General features: G+C 33.9%; 2 protein-coding genes across 3 annotated transcripts in view; one reads left to right on the plus strand and one right to left on the minus strand.

The window, feature by feature from the left end:
- Nucleotides 1–25,224, plus strand: part of LOC138701714 (adenylosuccinate lyase-like) — a 273,595-nt gene that overhangs the window by 25,370 nt on the left and 223,001 nt on the right. Inside the window, exon 3 of one of the 2 annotated variants that reach the window (XM_069828913.1) lies at nucleotides 4,930–9,075. The exons of the other annotated variant lie outside the window; for it this stretch is intronic. Within the exon in view, the coding sequence (XP_069685014.1) occupies nucleotides 4,930–6,291 (1,362 nt within the window). The 3' untranslated portion in view covers nucleotides 6,292–9,075. Of the gene's footprint in view, nucleotides 1–4,929; nucleotides 9,076–25,224 lie in introns of those variants that run through there. 2 annotated transcript variants of the gene reach the window in all.
- Nucleotides 16,115–23,937, minus strand: LOC138701708 (uncharacterized). The gene is made up of 4 exons (XM_069828903.1): nucleotides 23,771–23,937; nucleotides 21,406–21,570; nucleotides 18,467–18,680; nucleotides 16,115–16,784 (listed from the first exon to the last, which is right to left on the minus strand). The coding sequence occupies exons 1-4, from the start codon at nucleotides 23,822–23,824 to the stop codon at nucleotides 16,744–16,746; spliced, it is 474 nt and encodes a 157-aa protein (XP_069685004.1). The 5' UTR covers nucleotides 23,825–23,937; the 3' UTR covers nucleotides 16,115–16,743.

Below are 25,224 nucleotides of genomic sequence, written 5' to 3' on the forward strand. Positions count from 1 at the left end.
GTACTTGAAATACTACACTTGTAAGCATTCCAGGGGTTGATTTATCAAATAAATGTGCCTAAATACCAACGAGTTAGAATCTAACTCGTTGCTCAATATATGTTTAGTTCAGTTCCAGAAGACTATGGTTTAGATTTACGAAGCAAACAGATAGTACTCTTTGCTGTGAAGAAATGTATAAACAATTTTTACGAATCACTTTCTTTCAGTGACGGTATGTCATTTTTCACTAACGGTATCTTTTCTAGTCATAGAAACCATTGGCAGTATTCTATACTGGCACATACTGTCTCACTTCCCTCACTGTGTTCAGCAGTTACTTGTTATGCTAGAATACTATCCAATAAATTCTAATGCACTTTATAAGTTATGTACCTACTCGCCAAACTTAGACGACCCCAGCTCAGAGGAAAGAAGTCACGTCAACATGCTCTCAATGTTTATGTTATGCAGCTGACTGCGTCTAATGATTGAATTGCTTATAACAGCATTGCCAAACATAGACGGCCTCAGCCCTAGTAGAGAGGTCAACTTATCTTGCCGCAAATGTTTAGGTGTACTGTCCAACGATAGGTTCGTGATACCTCAGAGGTATTGCAAGAATGATGTAATGGGCTGATAAGAGTCTTCTTGCAAGAGACAACTATTAACTTCTCTGTAAAAAAAAAAAAAATCGTATTTGCCTCAGCCCAGCGACTGGGCTAATTCAGAGTCATAATGTGACAACTATGCTCTGATTGAGGTTCTAGCTGATATGTACCTCTATTATCACACTTGACGATATGTGTCAGAGGAAGAACAATATTGTTTGTATGCATCTGAAGTCTGACTAGTGTAACATGTAGCTAATTGGCGATGTATGCAATGGAGGGGAAAAGGAACTGGCCATCCTGCCCCATTATCTCCTGGCCTAGTTGCCTCATAAGTGGTGCTTTTTGGTACCACTTGTGAGGGTAAGACCCGTCTTCAGACAGTTGACTAAAAAAAAGTGACAAAGTTGCATAACTAACAGACACGCACCCTATGATTTATTATGTTTTGGGTAAGGCACGAGTTAGCAGAGTCATGTGAGTGAGGTCGTCTAAGCTTGGCGAGAACTTATACTCACCCATGTCACACAAGAAAGATGCTGGAATTGTCTGCCTCCATTATCCACATTTCTGGCATCTGTTTAGGACATTTGTTAGGGTTAATTTTCTAGGCATTGTCCAATGTCATCAAGAGTTTTTTCTGTGAGCACTGTATGTTGCCTTCTTCGCCTTTTATCTTGAACACTTTCCATTTCCTAAAATTTATTAACTAATTTATGAATCATATCACGACTTGAAACTCGATCACCTGGCAATATTATCACCTGACAGAGAGCTGTTTCTGTATGGACATATGAATCATAAATAAACACCCAATGTGGAATGAAATAATTAGGCCTATTATTTGTTATTTATTCTTAGCAGACTGTACACGTATAGTTGGTTGCACCGTTCAAACAGTACGTGTCATGTGAGAGTCAGGTCAAAACCAGTCAACCCCTCCTACCCCCTTCTCCATCGGGGGCCGTAGGCATTGCCTTATCGGCTGAGGCAGTTTCTGCTGCAACTCTGGTCAGAAGATAATTGGATGACCCAGTAATAGCTAGGTTCTAGTTCATGTGCATACGGTAAACTAAATGTGTACTGTGTTGTCGCACCTGTTTTCACATTCCTCGCAGAACAGAGAACAAAAATACATTTTTATATTCTATATAGCGATATTTTAAATCGTCCACTTTCAATCTTTAAGATCTTAATGGTTGTAAACTCGAATTAAAAATAAAATATACTTACAGTTTGTTTCCTGATATGTAGGTGACTTGAAGCTTGAAGCCATTTTTGACCTTTCAGGTTGAAGTAAAATTGTAAAAAAAATCCAAGATAAAAGTCCACATAAGGCATAAAAAGTCTGCATAAATAAATTACCACTGCAAAATGTCCACTGATGTTCAATTTTGTCAAAATATCCATATTTAATTTGCCCACACTATCTGTACACTTTCAGAATACACTTACTACAGCATAGAGAAACCATGGTAATAATATACAATTGCACGAAGATTCGAGCATTGTTAGCATTGTATTGTAATTGTGTTGCTAAGAAATTGACATCCGTCAGAATCATTTTTCGTATACTCCCACACAAATAAATAAAATTTTGGTAATGCTGTACAGTTGCGCAAAGTTATGAGAGCATTTTGTTGTACTTTCATTGACCAAGTATAGAAGGTTATAGCAGTTATGGTTTATCTATAACGCGACAAATTAAAGACTATAGACCTTCTGGACACTGAGATGTAGGATGCTCACTAGAAGATGAGCAGATGACTTTATTCCTATGTGAGCGAAACGGATCTTTGAATCCACCATGAAGATGATAATGTTTTCAAAATGGGATGTTTGTGCACTCGCCTTTTGCATTGGAAAATTTGATCTTGAATTGTTCTTGAAGTTATGCTGGGCTTGATCACTTAAAGGGGTTAGGTATAGCTTACAGCAGTAAAATTTTTGGAAATATTCAACATTTTTTTCCTCCATTACTATATCTTGTACAGTAATGAAAATTGGTACGTGTAAAACACTGTCCTGCTATATAAAAAAAAAATATTTTTACGATTTAAAAAAAGTATTTACACTTTTTTTTTAAATTCAGTTCAGTGTGCAGTGATGAAGCGTTTCCCACACAACTAAAAAACTATCCAACATTCTGTGATGAAATTTTTTGTGTGTATTTATGCATGTCATATCTACAATACAATGCAAGGTCATGAGACCTTTGATAGATTGTCTGATAAAAAATAAATTAATTGAAAGAAAATGGTCAAATATCAGTATTTTCTTTTAACACAAAATAAAAAAAAAATTATTAAGTAATGTAGTTGAAAGAGTATGATATTGTAAACATGAGTTTCAGCAATAAAATATAAGGCAGAGAACATGAAAAAGTTAACAAGTTTATGAGTTATGAGGGAAACGCTTCATCACTGTGCAGTAAACTGCCAATATTTTGAATTAAAAAAAATATATATATATATATATATATATATATATTTTTTTTTCTTATAGCAGAAGGACAGTGTTTTACACATACCAATTTTTATTATTGTACAAGATACAGTAATGAAGGAAAGAAATGATGAATATTTCCAAAAATTTTACTGCTGTAAGCTGTACTTAACCCCTTAAAATAGTCCTCTAGGAAACATTACTTAAATTATGTTTTTGTATGGTCTCCCCTCAGTGATCTCGGTTTTGTGCTTGACTGTGGACCTTCAATAGTTATTTTTAGACACTGAACTTTTAGGCAGAAAAATTCTATCATTTGAAGTTGTAAAGTTAGAAGGCAACTATTGTTATCTTAAGAATTATTGTGGCAGCATCTTGTAGAAATAGAATGGAAACGTGTTGATCTAAAATCTCTGATCCACTGTCTTCTTTGCATGATGACACCAGTTAACGAGGTGAAAAAATTGCAAATGGTTGTTAGTTAAGCCAAGAGAAGTTAAGAAGAGCCACATTGACTTAGTTATGTGTATGATATTGGAAGTTAATGAAGTTTTTTTGTCTTGTATCCTTAAAGAATTCTTCTCTTCAAATAACCCCTAGCTGTCCCCATTAGGTCAGCTTTGATATATACTTTGATAATAGAGAAACTTATCCAAATCCAGGGTGTAAAAAAAATCATGATTTGTATTTAAAAAAAATGATTTTTTTAAAAATTTAAATCTGATTTTTTTAAATTAAATTTTTGCTTATATAAATCATTTGAAATTTTTCTCAGGTTGGCGTGTGCTTCATTGTTTATGAAGTACGTAGGATGAATAATGAAGAATCAATCTACATGCTGTTTTTTAACAATAATTTGAATTGGGATATGATATGTTACAACATATTTTTGAACCAGTTCTTCTGTTTTACAGCTGAATACAATAGAAGGAACTGTTTGTAGCATAACAGAACTTTGCAATTTGTTTGAGTCCTCGTTCTGTTTATTCACTTGTTCAGATGACAAAGGGACTAAACTGACTTCGCTTTCGCTCAGTGGATAGGTGATCCGTAACTAATGATCTCTTTTGTTTTGATACTGAAGGTACAACTACTGCACCTATCTCTAAATTTTGATTTTCATTGTCAGATATTGGAGTAGGCCTATTCTAATTTTTTCTTTATTTATCTTTTTTGCTGTTACATTTTTGAATATGTAATTTCATTGTAGCAACTAAGTTAATTCCTGCATTTCTAAATCATACGATTTTCATTTAGCTTTTATACCTTTTCCATTTGAAGTGAAAAAAAAAAAAAAACTAAAAAAAAATTTTAGTTTTCTCCAAACTGGATCAAGTTTTCGGTCTGGATTACTCATTTTAAGTTAACAGCAATGTTCTTGCTACCTTTTACAAGTAGAACTTAATACACTCAATAAAATGACTTCTCTTAGCATAGTTAGTTATTACTAGATGTTAAACTAAAAAATGACAGAAAAACTGAAAAGAAAAAAAACAGCAGTTTGAATTTGAACAATAATGAACTATAAGCATTATACAACTATAAGAAAGCAAACTGATTTTAATTATTTACCCATTACGTATGTCATTAACATTATAGGGTGTATGTGTAAATTATTACTTCAGAAATTAATATTAAACATAATTTAACTGATTTTTATCGTAAAAATAATTTGATTTAAATCAGTGATTTATATAATAGAAATCAAGTGGTTAAAATCATGATTTAAATCATTTCACTCTGTCCAAATCTGTCCAGGCATAATGTCCTTTAATCTAGCTTGCCATAACAAAAAATTATCTTTACTGAATATTTGTCTTGTCCAACAGTTAGTGGAGTTTGTATTTATCTTTATATAATTTTCGATTATTGATTTGTTTGCTAATAAATGCAGCCAACTGAACGAGACTTCCATGAAGAGCTGCTGAGAATGAGTGAAGAAATTTCTGTACCATCTGCTTCAGTTCCACAGCGCACTAGTTTGGGTGTAAGTCGCAGCAATGATAGCGGTATTGGAACTTCGTCATCACGCAGTTCCAGCAATTGGAGTCTGGAACAAGCAATGGACAATGCTCTGTATGGTGATTCGTCCATTCTGTGCTGCAGAGAACAAGCTAACAACAATTCATTGGTCAGAACCATATCAGCTGAGATTCCGACTACAACCAATACATTCAACCAGCTTTCAGGTGTAGCCTTGAACAGAGAAGTTGCATACGATGTCAGATGTAGAAATGGCACTTTAACGAGAAAGAATACTGGAGTAAAACTTTATAAGAGTAAATTAACAGGTGCACATGTGGACAAGAAATCCAAAATTTACCAGCAAGAAAATTTCTTCCATGAAGATACTCTTGGATCTGAAGAGAACTGTGATCCCAATCTCGGATCACAAGGAATGCAGAATTATTCAAACGGTTTGTACAGACCAACAGAAAATATTTATCTCAACGGAGCAGCCCGTACTCAGATTTTGTTTTCTGATTATCTTGATGGTAGTGCATGTGCACAGAACGTTCAGACACCATCTTGTGAGAGACCTGCGTTGTCTGAGTTGACATTTGATCAGTTGCAAACTGGGAACCCTGGAAGATTCAACAAGCAGACACCTTGTAGACCTATTAGAGGAACTGGAATTGACATGTTGGCGAGTTCGGCAACTATGCCATCTTATTCAGGCAAACCTTCGTGGATGGAAAAACAAGGATTGCATTTGGTAGGATTTGTACCAGTGAAACCTGACGAAAACTCAATACCATTCAATAACAGAATGAATGAGAATGGAGTATGGGAAAACGAGAAACAGAGTTTTGTTCTTGGAGAATATATGCCAAATGTTGATCGTGCTTTGTCTAACAATGTTGCAGCAAAATTACATGGATATTCCTGGATGGGGAAACAAAATGTTGCGATGGCACAGGAACAAGTGCCTATGTTAAACACAAGCTCTGGTGTTTTTGTACCGATAAACAGTATTGGGGGAAATAATTCTTCTTCATCATGGAATGCAAAGCGTGATATTACTTCAGACAGTTTTTCAACTGAAAACTTGGAATGTAAACACATGGAATTGCCTTTCTGGGCATCTGATAAACGAATGCTGGTAGATGGAAACATTGATGATGCTATTCAGAAGCATGACATTATTTTTAACAGAGCTCCGGGAAGCCCTATTTACTATGCTGGAAAATGCAATTCTGTAAACCAACCAAAACATATTATTTCTGATGCTTTTTCTTTTGGGAATTTGTTTTAGAAAGAAAAAAAAAAAGTATTCTTTGTGTGTTCAGCATTTGTACAATTTCTGTCTGCCCTCAAGTGAGTTCATGCTGTGTTCAAATGTAAGTTAATTACTATTTTTCTTTATTTTTATGTTTCTACTTTTTTTCTATACTCGTTTAGATTATTCATAAAATACTACATAATTAATTAAACATTTATTACAAATCTCAAGAAGATTGGAAATATACTGAACATTGCATACATACTGCATCCAGCATGTGAATTTATTGTTTTCTTATGTGAGAGAAGTTACTGAAAGTAGCCATCCTCTCGTTTTTCTTTGTGTGGTAGTCCGTCAGTGTGTAAACCTATTATATTTACAGAAATTCTAAAATATTTGAATTATTGTATTTTGTGAATTATAATATTGGCATTTTAGATAATGTCTTAGGCAGAAATATTGTATGGTTGGCAAGAATTATTTTTTTCTTTTACAGTTATATCTTAAGTATTAGAGAATAATTTTCCTAATTGTAATTCTTAAAACAGTCTTCAACTTAAATGTTTTGTTAAAGAATACTAAAATATTCAGTTCAGAACAGTATTATGACAGTGTTGACTTCGGCTGTACTGATAATGTATTTCTAGTTGTTCATTTCTTATAGTTTATTTTTCGTAAAGAATTCCTATTTATTTGAACTAACTTAAGGTATTTAAAATCTGAAACTGTTTTGGAGAGAATTTTCAAGTCTATGCATAATATTCTAAATCTTGTATTTCTTTGTTACATATCTCTGTACATGCCCTTCATCTTTCCATAAGGGTATTCGAGATTTTGTTCTGCATGCAAAATGATCATCGTATCAATAAATTTAATCTATTTTTATTTCTCATTTCAAAAGTTAGAGAAAAGTATCAAGTTTATGTGGCCAGGGCTCATAAATTTATGAGTGTTTCGTTGTATGCTTTGAATATAAACTTGGTATTTTTAAATATCACTGAAAATGAAGTTAACTACACACTGGAAAGAAATATACTTAGTATACATTTTTGGACTTTGTAGTACATTTTATAAAATATTTAAAACTCTGATCATTTTGAGATTATGCGACAATTTGTTCAGGGAATTCATACCATGCATTTCGTACCAAGCACAATTTGTACCGTGACAAATTTGGTACAGACTGTTCATCCCAGACAATTTATACTATGACAACATTTGTCCCAAACACTAAGTACCAAGGAAGTCAAAGTGTAATAAATATTTATTTGAAAACAATTAATGCAATAGAAGCTTAAAATAAATTGCCAGTTGTATTGTGAGCAATAACTCGCAAGTAACCAAGTATGTCTTCATTATCTTTATATTCATCATATCTTTCAAGAATTCTGGTTATTCTTTTGTCTGCTTCAGCATAGGCCTAGTTTGTTTTCCTGTTTTTGGGGAATTTGGAGGCTGTAGTTTAAGCCTTTCTCTTTGTACTGTATGCCTTAATGAATCAGTTTTCGGAATTTTTAGGCAAGTTTCGCGTCTGTTTCTCCTACTTACCTGCTTATTACAGAACTAGTAGATTCATTGGAAGATACTGCAGCTTTTTAAATGCATGACACCACTTCTAAAGCCTTGAATCTGCTCCAATGAGGTCCGTAGGAGTGGTCACTCTCTTTAAGGCCTTTATGAGTTCCACTTGCTGTACAGTATGATTCACGATATGCATTCTCCTCTTTTCTCACATCTCCATTCAATTTTTCTTCCACTTTCCCTGTGCTTCGTATAAAAGTACCCTTTATATATCAATTTTCGTTTCCCCCTCTCTGATAACGTTAACCTTGGATGATCCATAATTTATACACTTTATAATGTAGAATATATTTATATAGCCTACTTTTAATTTAGAATATTTTATTCAGTTTAAGTCTTGTCATTTTCATAGAAACTTAGCATTCTTTGATGCACTGTTGTGTTTAAAGTCTTGTCGTTTCTGTAGAAACTTAGCATTCTTTGATGCATTGTTGTGGTTCATAGAATGTTTTATTTTCGCTGGCTCCACTCAACCAGCCGGTATGAATTAAAATGGAACCAATTGACTGGGACAAACTTGTAAAATGTGCCAATCGTCGCAGGTATGAATTGTTTTCTGGTACTAATTGTTGTGACAAATTGACCAGGACGAATTGTCGTGACACCTCATTTTGATTCTTAATATGGGCCAGTTTTGTGATCTCTTTTGGCTGGAAGTTTTGTAAATGAACTGATAATATTTTACAAGCAGTGTGAATGTTTATGAATTTGTTTGAATATCGTATTTAATTTTTTATTTAATTTTGTATATTTTTCTGCATCGCACATGGAATTAAGCTACAAAAAATAAACCATAAATTTAATATTTCATCAGTCTAATATTTCCATCAAACAGAAGGATTGAAGCTATTTTTCTACTTTATAGTGGAAAGCTCTTTCATAAAAAAAAGTTAGATATTGGATCCTATTCTTTGAATGAGAGGATCTCTAGATAAGACAAGAAGGTTCTTTCCTGTTGTGTGAAATGATAGTATTGAACTGATGAATTAAGTTTAAATTGAATTATTTTCCGCCAATCTCAGAATCAAGTTGACAACTCCAATCCCATCTTGAAGTTTGTGTTGAAAAGAAGAAGCTGTGTTTACTCTTTGTCAGGATGAGAAAGCACTTGTATATCTTTTCTTACAAAAAGTAGATGTTTGGATTTGAAAATATTCCTTATAATTGAAGGTTATTTATTTTGAAATAAATACTGCCATTTGTAATTGTATGAATTTGAATTAATAAAACATATGAAACCACGATCTTTAGTTTTATTGTGTGTAATAGAAATAATAATTCCATATAGAACCATATGCAGAGATTACTCGAATTTGAAATTTGAATTCCTCCAACATACAAAACAGTAGATGCCTTATGTTAGAGTGCTACTCAGTTTCTGCAATGTTTTCAAAGCTAACCAGTGTAGGAGATGAAATGTGTTCAGGTCATTGGTTTTTAGTCTGTAGTAATAATCAGTGACGAAATTAAGGTGTAATACTGGATAGGCTGAAAAAATCTCCTTACCTTATATTTTTATACAGCAGGTTCAGGCGTCGATTTTTCTTGGTTGCAAAAGTATCAATTACCCATTTCTTGAAACTCTGATCAATTGTAAATAGTTTAACCAGTTTCTTTTCAGTGCCGATTGTACTGAGAGAATTTAATCTTTCATTCTTCATTGAATCATTTTTTAACCCTTTTCAATGTGCTTATAGTTCTTTTGGAGGAAACTGTAGTAACGGTGAATGCCAAGACCAACTAGATAAGTCGTGTTACCTTTTTATAGATGACTTAAAGACCAGTGCTAATTATGAATTTCAGGAAGTCTACAGAGAGCAAATGCTTTTCTTCATCTACATAAATAGTCTTTAATTCATTTTCTAATTGTTCTTTATTGAAAAATGGGTATGTGGACAGAAGGTTTAATTTCATCACAGGAAAATTTAATTTATATCCCACAAAGATATTTTGATCTAGCAATTCAACACATCTTTCAGTATCTCCAAAATGCATTTCCATTTGTACAGTCATTTGTAGTTAAAAAGCCGGAAGAGCACTTCAAATGATCACATATAAATTGTTCTTGTCTGGAGAGATGTTCCCATAATAATTCAAGATAATTTCCTTTGTTGTCAGAACTTTCATCTTAATGCTCTTGCTTACCTGAGAAGCAAACAACTTCGATAAGTCTCTTAATTACTAGGGTCACTCCAAAAGTAATGCACAACATTTATTTAAAAATTAAATTTTTATCCTACAGCTTTGCTATTTTCACAGAATGTAGATACATTCTTTAGGAACAAAATGTCACTTCCATATAATCCCCGTATCTTTCAACTGCCTTATGACACCTTGGAATGAGGGCCTGTATATCTGTACAGTAAAAGTCTGGACCAACATGTCTGAGCCACTCCTTAGCAACATGCACAAGGGACTCATCTTCAAACCTCGTTCCATGAAGAGATTCTTTCAGTTTACCAAAGAGATGGTAATCGTATGGTGCCAGATCAGGACTGTAAGGCGGATGTTTCAGTGTTGTCCATCCAAGTTTTCTGATCTGGTCTGTGGTCTTTTCATCTCCTGTCACAATTCTTGCAAGAAAGTTATCTGCACCATTCTCATACTGGTCCTAAAGTTCACTGTACACTGTTTTTTGAGTTTCTTTGTGGGGTTCTGTCAACATCCTCGGAACTCACCTGGCACAAACGTGTTTTAACCCCAACTGTTTTAATATTCTGTACACGTCTTGCTTCTCCTGTTCCAACTTGGTGTGATAATTCTTTCACTAATACACGTTTGTCAGTCACAATCATGTTGTTAACGTGCTGTACATTGTCAGGACTTCGTGCAGTGCAGGGTCTGCCACTGCGAGGAGTATTTCGAATATTGGCGTGCCCTCTTTCACCAGATGATCTGCTTGCCCACTGACTAAACATACTGCGATCGACAGTTGCATCTCCATACACCTTTTTCAACCTCTTGTGGATGTTTCTCACTGTCTCATTCTCACAACAGAGGAACTCGATAACAGCACGTTGCAGCCATCTTGAAGGAGTGTCATTATGGTGCCACTCACGGGAACGACTTAACAAAAAATAAATAAAAAAAAATGTTGTTCATTACTTTTGGAGTGACTCTCGTACAGATCTATTTTATTTCACAATTTTATTGTGTTTGATGGCTTGAAGCTTGGCTCCTTCAGAAATTAAATGTTCATCTTCCACGACCTAACAAGAGAACACTCTCTTCATTCTGAAGAAGATGTCTTCTTTAACTCTGATGTTTCTCGGTTTTTTTTTTAATATATAGGATAATTTTATTGTACTTATTATAGTACATTAATCAATATTTTTTTTGTGACACCCTATAAGAAGATGACCACTCAGTTCCACCCCCAAACAGAATACAGGTATAATATAATTTACTAGTCACAGTAAAAACAACTTATATATATACACATTTACAATTTTATAAAATGATGGCTAGTCCAGCTCTGCTATATGGTTGTGAAACCTGGATTATGAGACAAAAAGACCATGGACATATTCAAGCAACAGAAATTAAATTTCTTAGATCATTATTAGGATATACAAACCTTACTTAATAAGATTACAAATGAAGATGTAAGAAACCAGTTAAACATATTTGCAATAAATGACAAAATAGAACTAGTACAGAAATAACTGGAACGACCATCTTGAAAGAATGAATAAAAATATAGGATGCCAAAACTTATTTTCACTTATAGACCTATAAGTTGAAGAGACCTTGGATGACCTAGACAAAGATGGAATTGAGGCCAGAACAGGCTGAATGGCCTAATCCGTGGTAGGAAGAAGAAGAAAAACTTATTTGTCTCAGAGCACGCTGTTATCCAAGGATATTTCTCATATCATGAGAATTGAAATTTTCTATTTTGTTTTCCTCTATTCGCTATTTTAATTTGTAAATGTGTTGTCGATCTCTGTCTTTGTAAACACATTTTGTTTCCTACGTCCAACTTGAAAATGGTTTCTCTTTTAATCCAACAAATAAGGACTTCAGTATTCTCTCAGTATGAGCAATTTTTCACAGAATTAGTATGTAAAACACACACACGCATGCACTTTTGATGAAACCAACACTCAACATTCACTCAGCATTCACAGAAGACCAATATAGCATGGTGTATTATATCGTTGTTCTTGCAATAACTAATATGTAACATATTTATTGATTTTCAGATTTTTGCTCTATTAAATAACTTAAATAGTGATAAAGCAAATAATAAAATCTCCTAAATGTAATTATATTTCTGGTCATGATAATATCTTTGAAAAATATTGGAGTGCAAGAGGTCAAATGACTTTATTGTCAAACGCCTGGCATTAGAAAACAACAACATTTCTTTCTTTCGAAAATGTAAGAATTCACAATCTCCTATGTACCACTGCCATAGAATGAGTAAAGTCTTTTTCTTCCTACTGAAAAATTATATATTTTGCACATAGTTATTGCAGGAACAACAATGATATACGTGTTGAGGCTAGCCATCTTTTCTACAGAGCTGCAGTAGCAAATCGATAGCCCCTCCCCTCCCCTCCCCTACCTTCTCACAAACTTCCGAGTACTGGTATCTATGAGGAGGCTGGTAATTAGTTACCACTGCCACCAGGTATATACCCACTGCAGTGTGAATAAATACATACATACATAAGCCTCTCACACAGAACTCAACATGCTGAAATGACTGCCAGCAGTGAATTTAATATATGGGAGGATCAGAGTGAAACCAAGTATTACGATGCATCATTGTTACGAACTTACACTGTTACTAGATATAATAACTCAAATATTTTGGATAGGCATAGCCTCAAAAGCCTCTGAAGAGCTTCGCCATTGATAATAATTCTGAAATAGGTCATATTCTTACTGTGTTTATTTATTTTATTTAATGAATACTGTTATTTGGTTAAGTGTATAGAATACATCATATATGGTATGAAATTAAGTTTTCTTATACATACCAGTATGAGTTAAATAGAACAAGTTTGTATACATTTTTTGATAGATTTTATATTATTCGAACTTCTGAGAACAAGTTGGTGCTTATTATATAATACTTGGTAAGCTGTCATTTTATGAACTATATATGACTTTCTCTCAATAATAATTAGAAGGATAAATATGTTAATGCCATCAGAGAATAAAGAAGGTAAAAAGTTTTACAAATCTGTTGAAGTTCAATTACATTAATGTAAATTGTAATATTGCCAAAGAATTCACAGTGAAACCTAAACTTATTATTGGAAATTTTGAACACAAGATGTTTACAGGTAGGCATCTTAAGCTGAAAACTATGCTTGGGATGTGAAAAAAATGGATATTGTTAGAATTTTCCTCTTAGGGAATAGTAAGAGTAAATGGAGAGACTCAAGAGCCCTGTATTTTTAATTTTAAATGTATTTATTGGTCAAATTTATAATAATTAGTGGTTGATGCTACTTCAGTCATGTTAACTACAGTGAGTATTTTTATATTCAAATTGTTATCATACGATATTATGAAGGAAATATTCAGATGTGGACAAATTATTAGACTAAATGAATTATATGTGCAACGAAGCTGTATTTATCGGCAGAAATAATGAATAAAAATGTATTTTGCACAGAAATAATGAACAGAAAATTGAGTCTTGAGGTTACTAGTATTTTGTGAACATTCCCTCATTCTTTATTAATACATTGATTTTGTCAGGGATGCTGAAAACAAAGTTTGATACTTTCTTTGAATATCAGCATCATTTAGCCAGATATCAGACAGTGCTTAAATGAGTCCATGTTTTGTTGTCAGCCTCTTTTTGTTCACTTTCTTCTTCAGTATAGGTCACAGATTTTCCATTTCGTTCATGTCCAGTCTTCTTGCAGGCCATAGGAGAACAGACTTTCTGCAGTATATAATTAAAACTCCAGTAGTACCAACATAGCCAGAAAAAATATGCTTAACCATAGGAAAAATATACCAGAAGATGTAAACAATCATATTTACAACAATAGAGACTGTGAATTATACTGGTAGTTGATATGACGAATTATATTATGTTTCCAAGAAAAACGTTTTAGTCTAATAATTTGTCCACGTCTGTATTACATTAATTCACGTGAGTTATAGATCAGATCATTAGGAGCAAATTTTGTCAAATGTTTTTTATATGACCAATAAATCAATTGAGGATTTTGAGTTTTCCGAGAAAATTAAATACAACATGCAACAATACTGCAGAGCATAAATAACATTACATACTCCTTCACTTTACTGAGTTATAGAAGGGTGAGTGTAATTGTATGAAGTACAGTACTCTGGCTGCAGCATTGCCAACTTTCCACAGCCACATTACTACAAAATACAAGTGAAATTTGCAATTCCTTTTTTAATAAATTAATTGAAACCCGTAGTTTTTATGACTTAATTACTACTGAAACATGTACATAAATAGCTTACTGTATATTGCCTTAAAATTTTATGGAATCTGCAATCAAAATTTTAAATTCCCTCAAAACTGTTAGCAAAGAAATAAAATATTGTTACACTTTTTTGTTCATCATACTTTTAGGAATTATATTTAAGAAAGAATGTAATACATTTCCTTTCACTTTGTATCGGAACTCCTGGTACCTTGATTTCTACACTGGATGTTGTCCTGTTAGTTTGTTGTGGCCACCGGTTTGACGATTGACAACAGACACAAAAATTATTTAAGGCCATTAGGCCTTCTTTATCACATCACCAAACATTCGAATAAAAAAAGATAGAGAGAAATAATACAAGCACAACAGATACAAATGAAAAATGTAGAAGGAGAGAGAGTTCCTATGCAGATCAGTCCCACTCCAACCTCTACCTACTAAAATCTGTTGGTGGGTGGCGAGTGGTCATACATCAGCATATGGTCAAGTCTGCATGTTGCCCTATGCAGATTGGTCCCACTCTACCCTTTATTGCTTAGATTCCTCAGGACGGGTGCTCTGCACTATGGTCATTAAGTAGGGCTTTGAAGTTGATGAAATATCATCTTTTTTCTGAGACATCACAGACAATGCAGAATGCAATACAAATGCGTTTCACTTCAACACAAACCAATATAGCTTACTTTTATTTTGCATTTTTTCGTCTTTTATTGTCTACTGGTCTTTTTTTTAGGAAATGTTCTACTTTTTGTTGCATTTTTGCCCATTTCTCCTTATGAATGGATTTTTTTTATGCTGTAGTAGTCTATATTCGAGAATCTACTGCAGATTGCTTACGCAATTTGATTGCATCTTACAGGAATTTTCTTTATGGTTACATCAGCCTTGACTCCTGATCATGTGTGTTACGTGCTTCTCCCATTCATTGCAACAGAACAAATACTGCAGCCGCAGTCCCTCCAGTCAACATATTGTATCTCACAAGTCAAGACGTAAAAATGCCTGAAGGAAAACAAAGCAGACGAAGTTTTTTTTGCGACAGTTAGTGATTGACTTCGGTGACAATGTATTTTCCATAGATGAAAGTACAGTAGAGCATCGATTATCCAAATACTGATTAACCGAAAGCGTTCCAGTCAGAAAATTTGAATTTGCACGCGTGCCATGTAGAAGTTTCGCTAGCGCTGTTTGCGAGATTTAGCGGCAAAAAAACGAGTCTCAGCTTTGAAGCAAAAACAAAAAGTTTGGACTTCTTTTCCTAAACTGTAGATCAACTTTAATGGCCGTTTTGAACATGTCAAACTAGCAAACTAGGCTAGTCAGTTTTCTGTGTTATTTGTAAGACGTGAGATACAAAATATATACTGTATGTACAGTTTTGTGTTTAATATCAGTGTTTTGTTGTTTCATACTGCTCCTATGACACCGATACAATTTCTTTTCGTAAATGATCAGTTATCCAAGCACCTCCTGTCCCCAAATGTTTTGGATAATCGATGCTCTACTGTATATTATTTTTTTTTTATATTGTACTGTTATAATCATGGTAATTTTTTAAAATTTTAATGTGATATTTTCAGAAATTTACTGTCATTTTATAGATAATTTTTATATGATTTTTAGATCATCAACTTCTGAGCCCTATCAATAAGCCAACAGAACAATACTAACTGGAACTGGTCTGCATAGGAACTCATTAATTAACCTATTTAAGTAACTAAACATTTCAAGTTAAATAAAGACTATACTGTTTCGAAGAGAAATAAAACAGTAACATTTTCGAAGCTTTTACAATAAAATTAACATTTTCAGTTGGCTGCATTGTACTCTACTCAGTAAGAAAATGGTTATGAAGTTTGTTTTGGAATACTATGAAATTATGACAGTGTGTAATGTTGTTGGGTAGGGTCTTCCACAAACTCAGTAGTGAGATAGTGAATGATGATGAATTTGTTGATGTACATCTTAAGTAGGTGTAGAGATGTGAGGGACTTAGAAAGGGAGATCAAGGAAATGAAAATTTCTTCACTCGTTTAACCGAAACAAGTTTAGAGTTTGGGAGGATGGAGTAATGTGGTCAGCAAGACAGACATCACAGACAAAGTGAACACACAATCCTAGCAACATGCTTGACATTGAGTTCGGTCACTGGAAGATCTCATAATCAAAATCCACAAGAAATAAAAATAACAATTTCACGTTCCTTTCAGCATCTCTGGCTGGTTGCAGTTGCTGCTGTGCCTCTACTGTATTATTTCAATTTTGTGTGGAATCACTACTTGATTCTCATGTTATTTGTTCTTCATGTCATGTACATTTGTCATACATCAAATAGTACTATATAGTACACGAAAACTTCCATATTTCTGATTTTCAGCAGAGTATCAACCATTTTCTTTATTTTATTCCCATCTTGGTCAACTTCGATGGTCATTAAATGCTGATACTAATAACTTCACCTGGTGAGTAGGTCGTTTTAGATATGAGCAGTATGATACTGGTCCAATAGTGGCTTACCTAAAATAAGAAACAGTAAGTTATATTATGTACAATATGCGGTGATTTTATGTTACTAAACTGTGCTTTGAAATTTAAATTAATATTAAGACATTATTTCGTGTCTTTCACGTATAATTAGAGAATGTGTAGATAGTTACATACTAAAGTAATACAGAGCTGTTATTATCATACGTCCCAGAAAAGAGCAGCCTGCTGGCCACGCCCTGCTGCGCTGTTTCTTTCGTGCAATCAAGTTTCAGTAGCAATATGGCATTCAGTGTGCTTAGAAGTCGTGTAATGAAACTTTCGATTCTTCAAGTGTACAACGTTAGTGTATAAAGTTTAGTGATTATTGTGTATTTAGGTAATGCTTAGCAACAAATTCTCACTGTGTGAACATGTGTATATGTACAATAATACATGAAAGACAGAAGGTCGTGTGCGAAAACAAGACGAAAATTTCGAATAAAGTTTCTAAACAGACCTGTGCCTTCTGTCAAAATAATTAGACGACTCACTAAAAGATTTAAAGAAACAGGCTCAGTGAAGAATCGAAAATCAAGCAGAAAACATAGATTCTGCCACTGCTCTTACAGCTGCCATGTCAATGAGGGAATTGAGGCGTATTTTCGGTATGAGACTAATCAGTAATAATTTGTAGCCTCCACAAAGCCCAGATATAACACCCTCTGATTTTTATTTACGGGGAACACTGAAAGATAGGGTTTATAGGAAAAATTCTCATTCTATAAATGAACTAAAATACTATATACGAGAAGAAATTCAAGCTATCAATGATATGGAACTTCAGAGTGTTGTTCATTCTTTTATCAGAAGATGTCAGTTGTGTGTGGTGGCAAATGGGGGCTATTTTCAGCAGTGACTGTGAGCATAGTAAGTCCAAATTATTGAACATTTATTGTTAGTACTGTTATAGCTTTATTGGAGAAGCCTGGAGAAATGGTTATGCACTCGGTGGAAACCATGCAAGGCGCGACCGACCGACCGGCCGGCTGCTTTTTCTAGGATGTATGATGATAATAATAGCTCTGTTGAATATAGCTACAAGTGGATTAGATCAGTTCTCAGCACTTATGCTCCAGTGGAGTGTCTATATTTTACATCAGATAATTCAGTAGATATGAAACTTCGATTCCAGAAGATTATTCATAATCCCTCTGGTCTCTTCCATTTCTCAGATTGATGAAAACAAATAGCCCTTTCTGAGTAGAGATGGGGAAAAATTATTTTTTGGAACTGATTTTGCTTGAAATAGCAGGTTCGAAAAAACAGTGTGATAAAAGAACTGGGAGTTACGACTTCGACACTAGTATGTCGTATGAGGAGAAGTTCTAGGAGATTGCCGTAGCATAGTGTGCTGTGAAAAACCCAATTAACATCTAATTGGAACTTACGGTATATATGTGAAACATTATTAACAGAATTTGGAGAAATTTCGATGATCCTTGGATTTTTCACAGCAACATGAAACTTTAAAATGCAATGTTCTCAGTGCAGTGAGTTGTTTCCCTTTTGAACTGGCTCGTCAGTATGTGTAAGAAATGAACTCGCACAAATAACTATTTCTAAAGCATTTAATGTTTTTACATTTATGGAACTAGACCTTACATTGCATCTCATGTGGAACCCATTGCGTGCAAATGTTAAAGATCTTATTTTAGTAGTAAGAAATCATGTACCGTATTCAGCTTTATCCATATATGTGAGAACGATGTCCATCAGGAATACAATGGAAGTGACAATGGTGAAAGCTCCAGATGTGAACCCCAAGATCATTTGAAGCTCTCTGTCTTTGAAATGAGGATAGTTATCAGATTTGGTTTTGTAGGAATTGATTTGCACACTGCCAGCAGCCATAAAGAGGAAAAATCCCCAAATCATGTACAACATATCCTGTGAAAAGAATATTACATGCAGTAATTAAACAATCATTATTTACCGGTATACATTTTGTTTGCATATGAAAGAGGACCAAGTTGTCTTTTGTCATTTTGTGTGGACTACAAGAAATTTAGTAATTTTTTTTTATAGTTTACGAGTTTTCATGTTTTTCTACAGCATCTTTAACAAATTGTTCTGCCAAAGCTGTCAAAAGCAAAGAACAGGCTTCTGACAGTTCTGTAACGTCTATTTTTGAATATCCTTCTATAATATGAAGACCTCGGGGGTAAATAGTGATAACCCTCAAAATTGAGATTGACAGTTTTCTGGTTAACAGCCTTTAAGCCACATTATCTTTCATTTGGTTAAGTAATTATTTAATATGTTAACAAATTATTGGATTATGCTGCTTGAAAAATAGGGCAGTCCTTTGGTGTTTGCAGTAAAAATTAAAATATATGCAATTTGTATATATGGGTTATCATTATTTACCCTCGAAGTCTTCATATTGTAAACATTCTCCAACACACATAACAGTAATGGACATAAAACACAAAATCTCTGCCTGCCTACTGTCTGCCTCTGGAGGGGTGAGGGGAATGTTGCTAACTGCAGTGCCACACACTGTCGATACCTTTCACAGGCTGCATTAGAGACATAAGAAGTCGGTTCTTTGATTGCAACAACTGTAATGTCTATCACAATGGGCTAGAAATAGATGATAAAAAAGGTGGTGCCAATAGTTCCACCTGGAGTTCATAATGTCAGTCGAATTTTTATACTAGAATCTAGAAATTTGTAATTAATTAAACCAGGATACCGGAATTGAAACAAATATTTTAATGGAATTTTAAAGTTAATTAGGTTCGGTAAATGAAGGCAATGCGTGTTTATTTGAAATAAAAAATTTGTTTTATAATATCAAATATTGTCACAAAATTTGTTAAAGGTTCTATGTTTCTCTAAATACAAAAGCATCTGCATACAGATATTGTAAATCTTAGTTGTATCTAAACATCCATGCACCTGTTCAAATAAAGTGAGCTCTTGAAAATTGGGGTCCTCCATAATATAAATGACACTTTCCTTACACTGTGATATCAACTACCATTTGTAACTTCAGTTTATAAAACCTATTTAGCGAGGAAAATGTTTATAAAACACTTACAAATAAATAGAAGTGCATCTTACCTATATTACAAGAGATATCCAATGTGTCCTCCTCCTGCTTGAATATATTTTTGACGTCTCCGAAGATTGTTATACAATATTGGACCAGTCTTTTCTTGTAAAATATTTGAAATATATTTTTTTCTACTTTTTGTATAACTTATACTACAAAAATGCTGCAGTATATAATTCTCAGACAAAAAAAAAAAAAAAAAAAAAAAAAAAAAAAAAAAAAAAAAAAAAAAACATAACTTGCCTTCCACTATCCACGAATAAGTAATCCCTTCAGTATTTTCAAACAATTAGAAAAAAAAAAAGATAACTTGCACTGCATAATGCACAAATCAGTAATCCCTTCAATAGCTCAGTAAAGACTGTTGTGAACTGCGCACATGCAAGATCTGACAAACATTTTTGATCTTTGGCATAGGTATATGACATGCAAACTGTAGGAGGCAATATTTTTGTACATTCCGTGGTGTCATATACAGAGAACTCTGTAGTTGAGCAGACAGTGCACAGTGCTAACACTCGTAAGAAAGATACCTGAGAGTCGAGTTTCTGACAGTACTGTCAGAAATGTGTCTAATTTCGACAACATTTTTGTGAGAAACAAGTAATAGATTCTGTTCTGAAGTAATTTTAAGAGTGGATGAAGATAAATGTGCTGTTTTTGTTGTAATTTACAAAATTTATAGCATGGAAAGTGTTCAGAAAAATGTTGGTTAAACCAGCGAGAGAAAGCTTATGGAAGCATGTTCAGCCCATTAAATTAATAGATTGGGCTGTAGAAGATCCTTCAGAAATTTCGTCAGAATATTTGCATAAGTGAATTTAATTATTCCACAAAATGTTTTTACTTTTATATTTTATTTAATTATTTTGAAAATGAAACAGGTTATCTAATCAGAAGAACAGCTGCACTGTTAAAATATTCTTTCTAGAAAGGAAAGGTTGTCTGAGTCCTCAGATTATGCAGTTCCCTTTGTATCTCTTGTGGATTGCATTTGAAATTTTTTTTTTTTCTAAAATGCTCTGTTAATTTTAAAATTCTGTTTTCGTAATGTTTATGGGTTGTATTTTGTAGAAATTAATTTTCTTCACATAACTGAATTGTTTCGTTTCTTCATGTCTCCAATCTTGCCCATTTATTTTGTCGAGAGTACTCTTAGATGTGCGAAAGAGGAACCGTGAAAATACTATCAGGGAGGGAAGGTCAAGAAAAACTGTATGATAATACTCTCAGTCCCTTATCTCATTTCAAGTACGATGGTCGTGAGTCATTGTCAGTCGTTTCTCTTTCAAATGTGTCTGTTGCCTTGAACTATTGAATATTCATACCGAGAAAAGCCGTCAAGAGACACAAAAGGAGATTGATTGATGTTGAAAGTAAACTAGCTGTTTGTGAACCTCTGAAATAATTAGTGAATAAATAAATGACAATTTTGTTAAATTTGAGAGATTCTGTTTAAATTGCAGGTCATATTTTAATGAATGTAATGTCCTGTTGCGATTTTTGTTTGAAGTTTTAGGTCATAAATTTCTGGTCCTTGTTCATTATACTCACCATCTTTCTAGGTACTCTCTCATCGATTACAAGACCTATAATGAGTCCTGTGATGATGAAGATGTAGCCTCCAAGAGCTACAGGGTTGAGAAAATGTATTAGATGGTTGTTTGCTGATAGCACAGGTGCATTTGTGTACAAACCCATAATGGTACATATTAATACCTGCAATGGAATGAATTATTAAAATATTTTTGCAATATTGGCGAAATAATTAGCAGAGGACAAAATACAGGTTTTTGCTACTTGTAATTCATTCTTGGTTTTCATCGCCATTAGATAGCAGAATTTTATATACTAAACATTATCAAAATATAGGCCTACATGCAAGTACCAATAAAAATTGCTCAATTGTTCTCTAACATGGAAAGAATTTATAGCATAATTTCACGGTTGCTTAATGACACATAATAGAATAGCTCCTTAACATGTCAGGTCACTGACCCTTTATCTACTGGCACTGCATCCGCTACTCTTACAGCATCACATTTTCTTAGTTCATTTTGCGTATAAAATAGCGATTTTTTTTCAGGCTAAAATGAAAAGATTGAAACTTGTGTTAGCAAAATACGTAAAAATGTAACAATTTCTTACAATTTGTACAGATGAGAAACAAAATTTGGGCCAGCTGAATATTGAGCATGCAGTATGGTATAACTGGAACTTGGAAAATTAGGATGTAGCTGACTAGGATGTCCTGCGGTTGTATAGCCAAGGTCTAGAGTTTCTCGATGAAATGAGTAGAGTCTTTGATCTATCAGAAACTGAAAAAAAGTGACAATCCCCATTGACCATGTACTAAAGAATTATGAAAAAAAAAAAAAAAAATACAAATTTTTCCTATATCTTTAGATCTCCTGTGGCTTGGTGAAAAATGTAGTCAGAGACCAAGTTTTTTACTGCTTACAATAGAGACTACAAGGGAACTTTTGTAACCCTTACGTTTTGAATTTCGGATTTTTTTTTTCGATACGCCCTATTGTACAACCATATCCTCCATATTTGAAATATGCTGATTCCATTATTATTTTTTTGTCGTAACTCTTTATTGTATCTTCTGAACACTACATAATTCGCTTATTTTTCAATCTTCTTCCCATTTGCTCTAGGTACCTTAATGTTCATATTTTTATAGTTTAAATATAATAATTCTGGGTCTGAAGTGGGGGGGACGAGAGCAATTAATGTATGATCGCGGACATAATAATAATAATAATAATAATAATAATAATAATAATAATAATAATAATAATAATAATATATTTTTAAAGACCTAGAAATTGATCATATTTTAGAGAAAATTCAAAATTATAGACAGAAATGGAGATCTAATGTACATACGGTACTCAGAATGCCATCTACAAGAATACCATGCAAACTACCGTTATTTGGGAAAAAAATCTTCGCGCCGTTCGCTGAAACAATAGAATGAGATCGTAACAGACAACAAGGCTTAATACATGATAAGAAGAATAAGAATTTTTAAACGTTCTATGAAAGTTTAAAGCCACCGGCGTGGCTCAGTCGGTTAAGGCACTTGCCTGACGGTGTGAAGTTGCGCTCGGGCGCAGGTTCGATCCCCACTTGGGCTGATTATCTGGTTGGGTTTTTTCCGAGGTTTTCCCCAACCGTAAGGTGAATACCAGGTAATCTATGGCGAATCCTCTGCCTCATCTCGCCAAATACTGTACCATCCCGCTATCACCAATCTCATCGACGCTAAATAACCTAGTAGTTGATACAGCGTCGTTAAATAACCAACTAAACAAACGAAAGTTTAAGCCTCAAACTATGTTGCGTTATAATAAAAACAAAAATTATTTTTACTTTTTAAATTGATAAATTGTTATCTACGAAGTTTCCCCTCACCCCCTGCTTAACAAAGACAACAGAAGAATGAATTAGAGAAGGAGAATTAATTTGTCTGCTTTTCATTCATTTTTGGGATCAGAGGAGCTGTCGTGCTGTGTAGACACACAAATACATACACCCGATGTCTCTCTGGATGTTGAAGTGTCTTTTAACTCCAAACTATATGGTTCTACATTCTACACTTCAGGCCAGGAGCCCACACTGAAGTAATCTGAGGAAAAAAGTGGCATCATGAAAAAGGTTGAGAAACAGTAGTTTAAGAGATTCGTAGTTTTTGTTGTGCTAGGTCTTGTTTCTAGTTCGTAAGTGAGCATGGGAGTAATATCTTGAATGAAGAAAGAGTAATTGTCAAATCTTTGGGAGAAAGCAAGGGCCTTGACTCAGCACGTGACGTTTCGACGGTTGTATGTACAATTGCCATCACATGATTAGGGAACAAAGAACTCTTCAAATTGACCAACGTGTAATGAGGTTTTAAAAATAGGCTACTCACCAGTTCTACAGTTTTGATTGTAACTCGGAAGTTCGTTAATTCACTTCTCGCCATTTTTTGAACAATTAAATAACAGACTTCGTAACACAATTGCAGTTGCACGTTTTGAGCTGTAGAGTGTTTGAAACTATAACTGTGCCTTGACTTCCTGTGGTACGTTTGATTAAACGTACATAAATTGAATGTGAAACTTGTGGTTAGTTAAATTATCGCTCCGTTTCCTGTATTAACTGCCATTCTTAATTACGAAGCATGCAAACAGATTTGCCAGATTGGGCTACATAAACAGAGATTTTGCGACTTATTTTTACAGAATTGCGACTAACGCCATTTGGGCGACTTTTGCCCGGAATTTTGCGAAATTTGGGTGACAGAAGAAAAATCACTTAATCGTTTATTAATTTTATTTTATTGAGTAGTTCATTGCTGGTACATTCCTAATCCAATCCAATCCGTGACATGAAATATAATACTTATCATTGTTGACACACTGGAACTTGTTTTTTTTATCCAGTAAAACTTTGTTGTAAAAAATATACTGTAATTTATACTGTAGTTGAGCCCCGGAACTTGTCACCAATTTTTTATACTGGTTTAAACAAACGTATCGGTCTTTCTGCCCCACTCCAGGGAGTAGTTCTACAACGCTACTTTTTCTTAATTTGAAGACCAGTTAACTGATAAATATTGGAACTTAGAGACGAAACATTGTAGAGAATTTTTTAACAACGTAAAAATTAACAATCTAACCGTAGTTCCTACTTCAACTCCCTAAATATTTCATTCGTCCAAAGATGTTAATATTGAGATTGGTTTAATTTGTAGTGGGGGGGGGGGGTTAACAGTGACTTGTGTTGTGCAAAATTGGAGAAGTGGGGGAAATGTCAAAGAGCGTTGAGTAACTTCCGCCGATTTTGGAATAGACATCGACGCACTTGAACTGCCAACATAGAAAACAAAAAATCACTACCTGTTCAAGAGCACCACACTCAATCGCTTTCACCTTCATCTTGACGAGGATAATAAAAGCCTAAACTAACCTAACCTAACTTGTCACTAAAATCCTAAATTAACCTGTCACTAAAATCCTAAACTCACCTAACCTAACTTGTCGCTGATTCGCCTATACAAGGCACAACAAAAGCCAAACTATCCTAACCTAACACTAAAATCCTAAACTAACCTAACCTGTCACAGATTTCCCTATACAAGGCATAAAAAACCCCTAAACTACTGTAACCTAACCTTTCACAGATAGGTACGTAAGACATAATAAAAGTCTAAACTAACCTAACCTGTCATAACACTCCATTCTTTTATCTCTACACACATACCTGAGGTATGAAAATGGCCGAATTTCTATCCCGCTGGAACATGGCAAACTAGCGTGAAAAGTTCGTAATGTCTCGTAAGTTATGTTGGTAAGACATGTAAGACGACTGAAGATGCATATT

Source organism: Periplaneta americana, chromosome 6 (assembly GCF_040183065.1).
Source record: "Periplaneta americana isolate PAMFEO1 chromosome 6, P.americana_PAMFEO1_priV1, whole genome shotgun sequence".
NCBI lineage: Eukaryota > Metazoa > Arthropoda > Insecta > Blattodea > Blattidae > Periplaneta > Periplaneta americana.

Coding starts and splice junctions, on each gene's coding strand:
- LOC138701708 (XM_069828903.1), bottom strand. CDS start 23,824: ATGGCGAGAAGTGAATTAACGAACTTCCGAGTTACAATCAAAACTGTA. Junction 18,681..21,405: donor AGAGAGTACCTAGAAAGATG/GTGAGTATAATG, acceptor TTCTTTTCACAG/GATATGTTGTACATGATTTG. Junction 16,785..18,466: donor TATGGATAAAGCTGAATACG/GTACATGATTTC, acceptor TTCTTATTTTAG/GTAAGCCACTATTGGACCAG.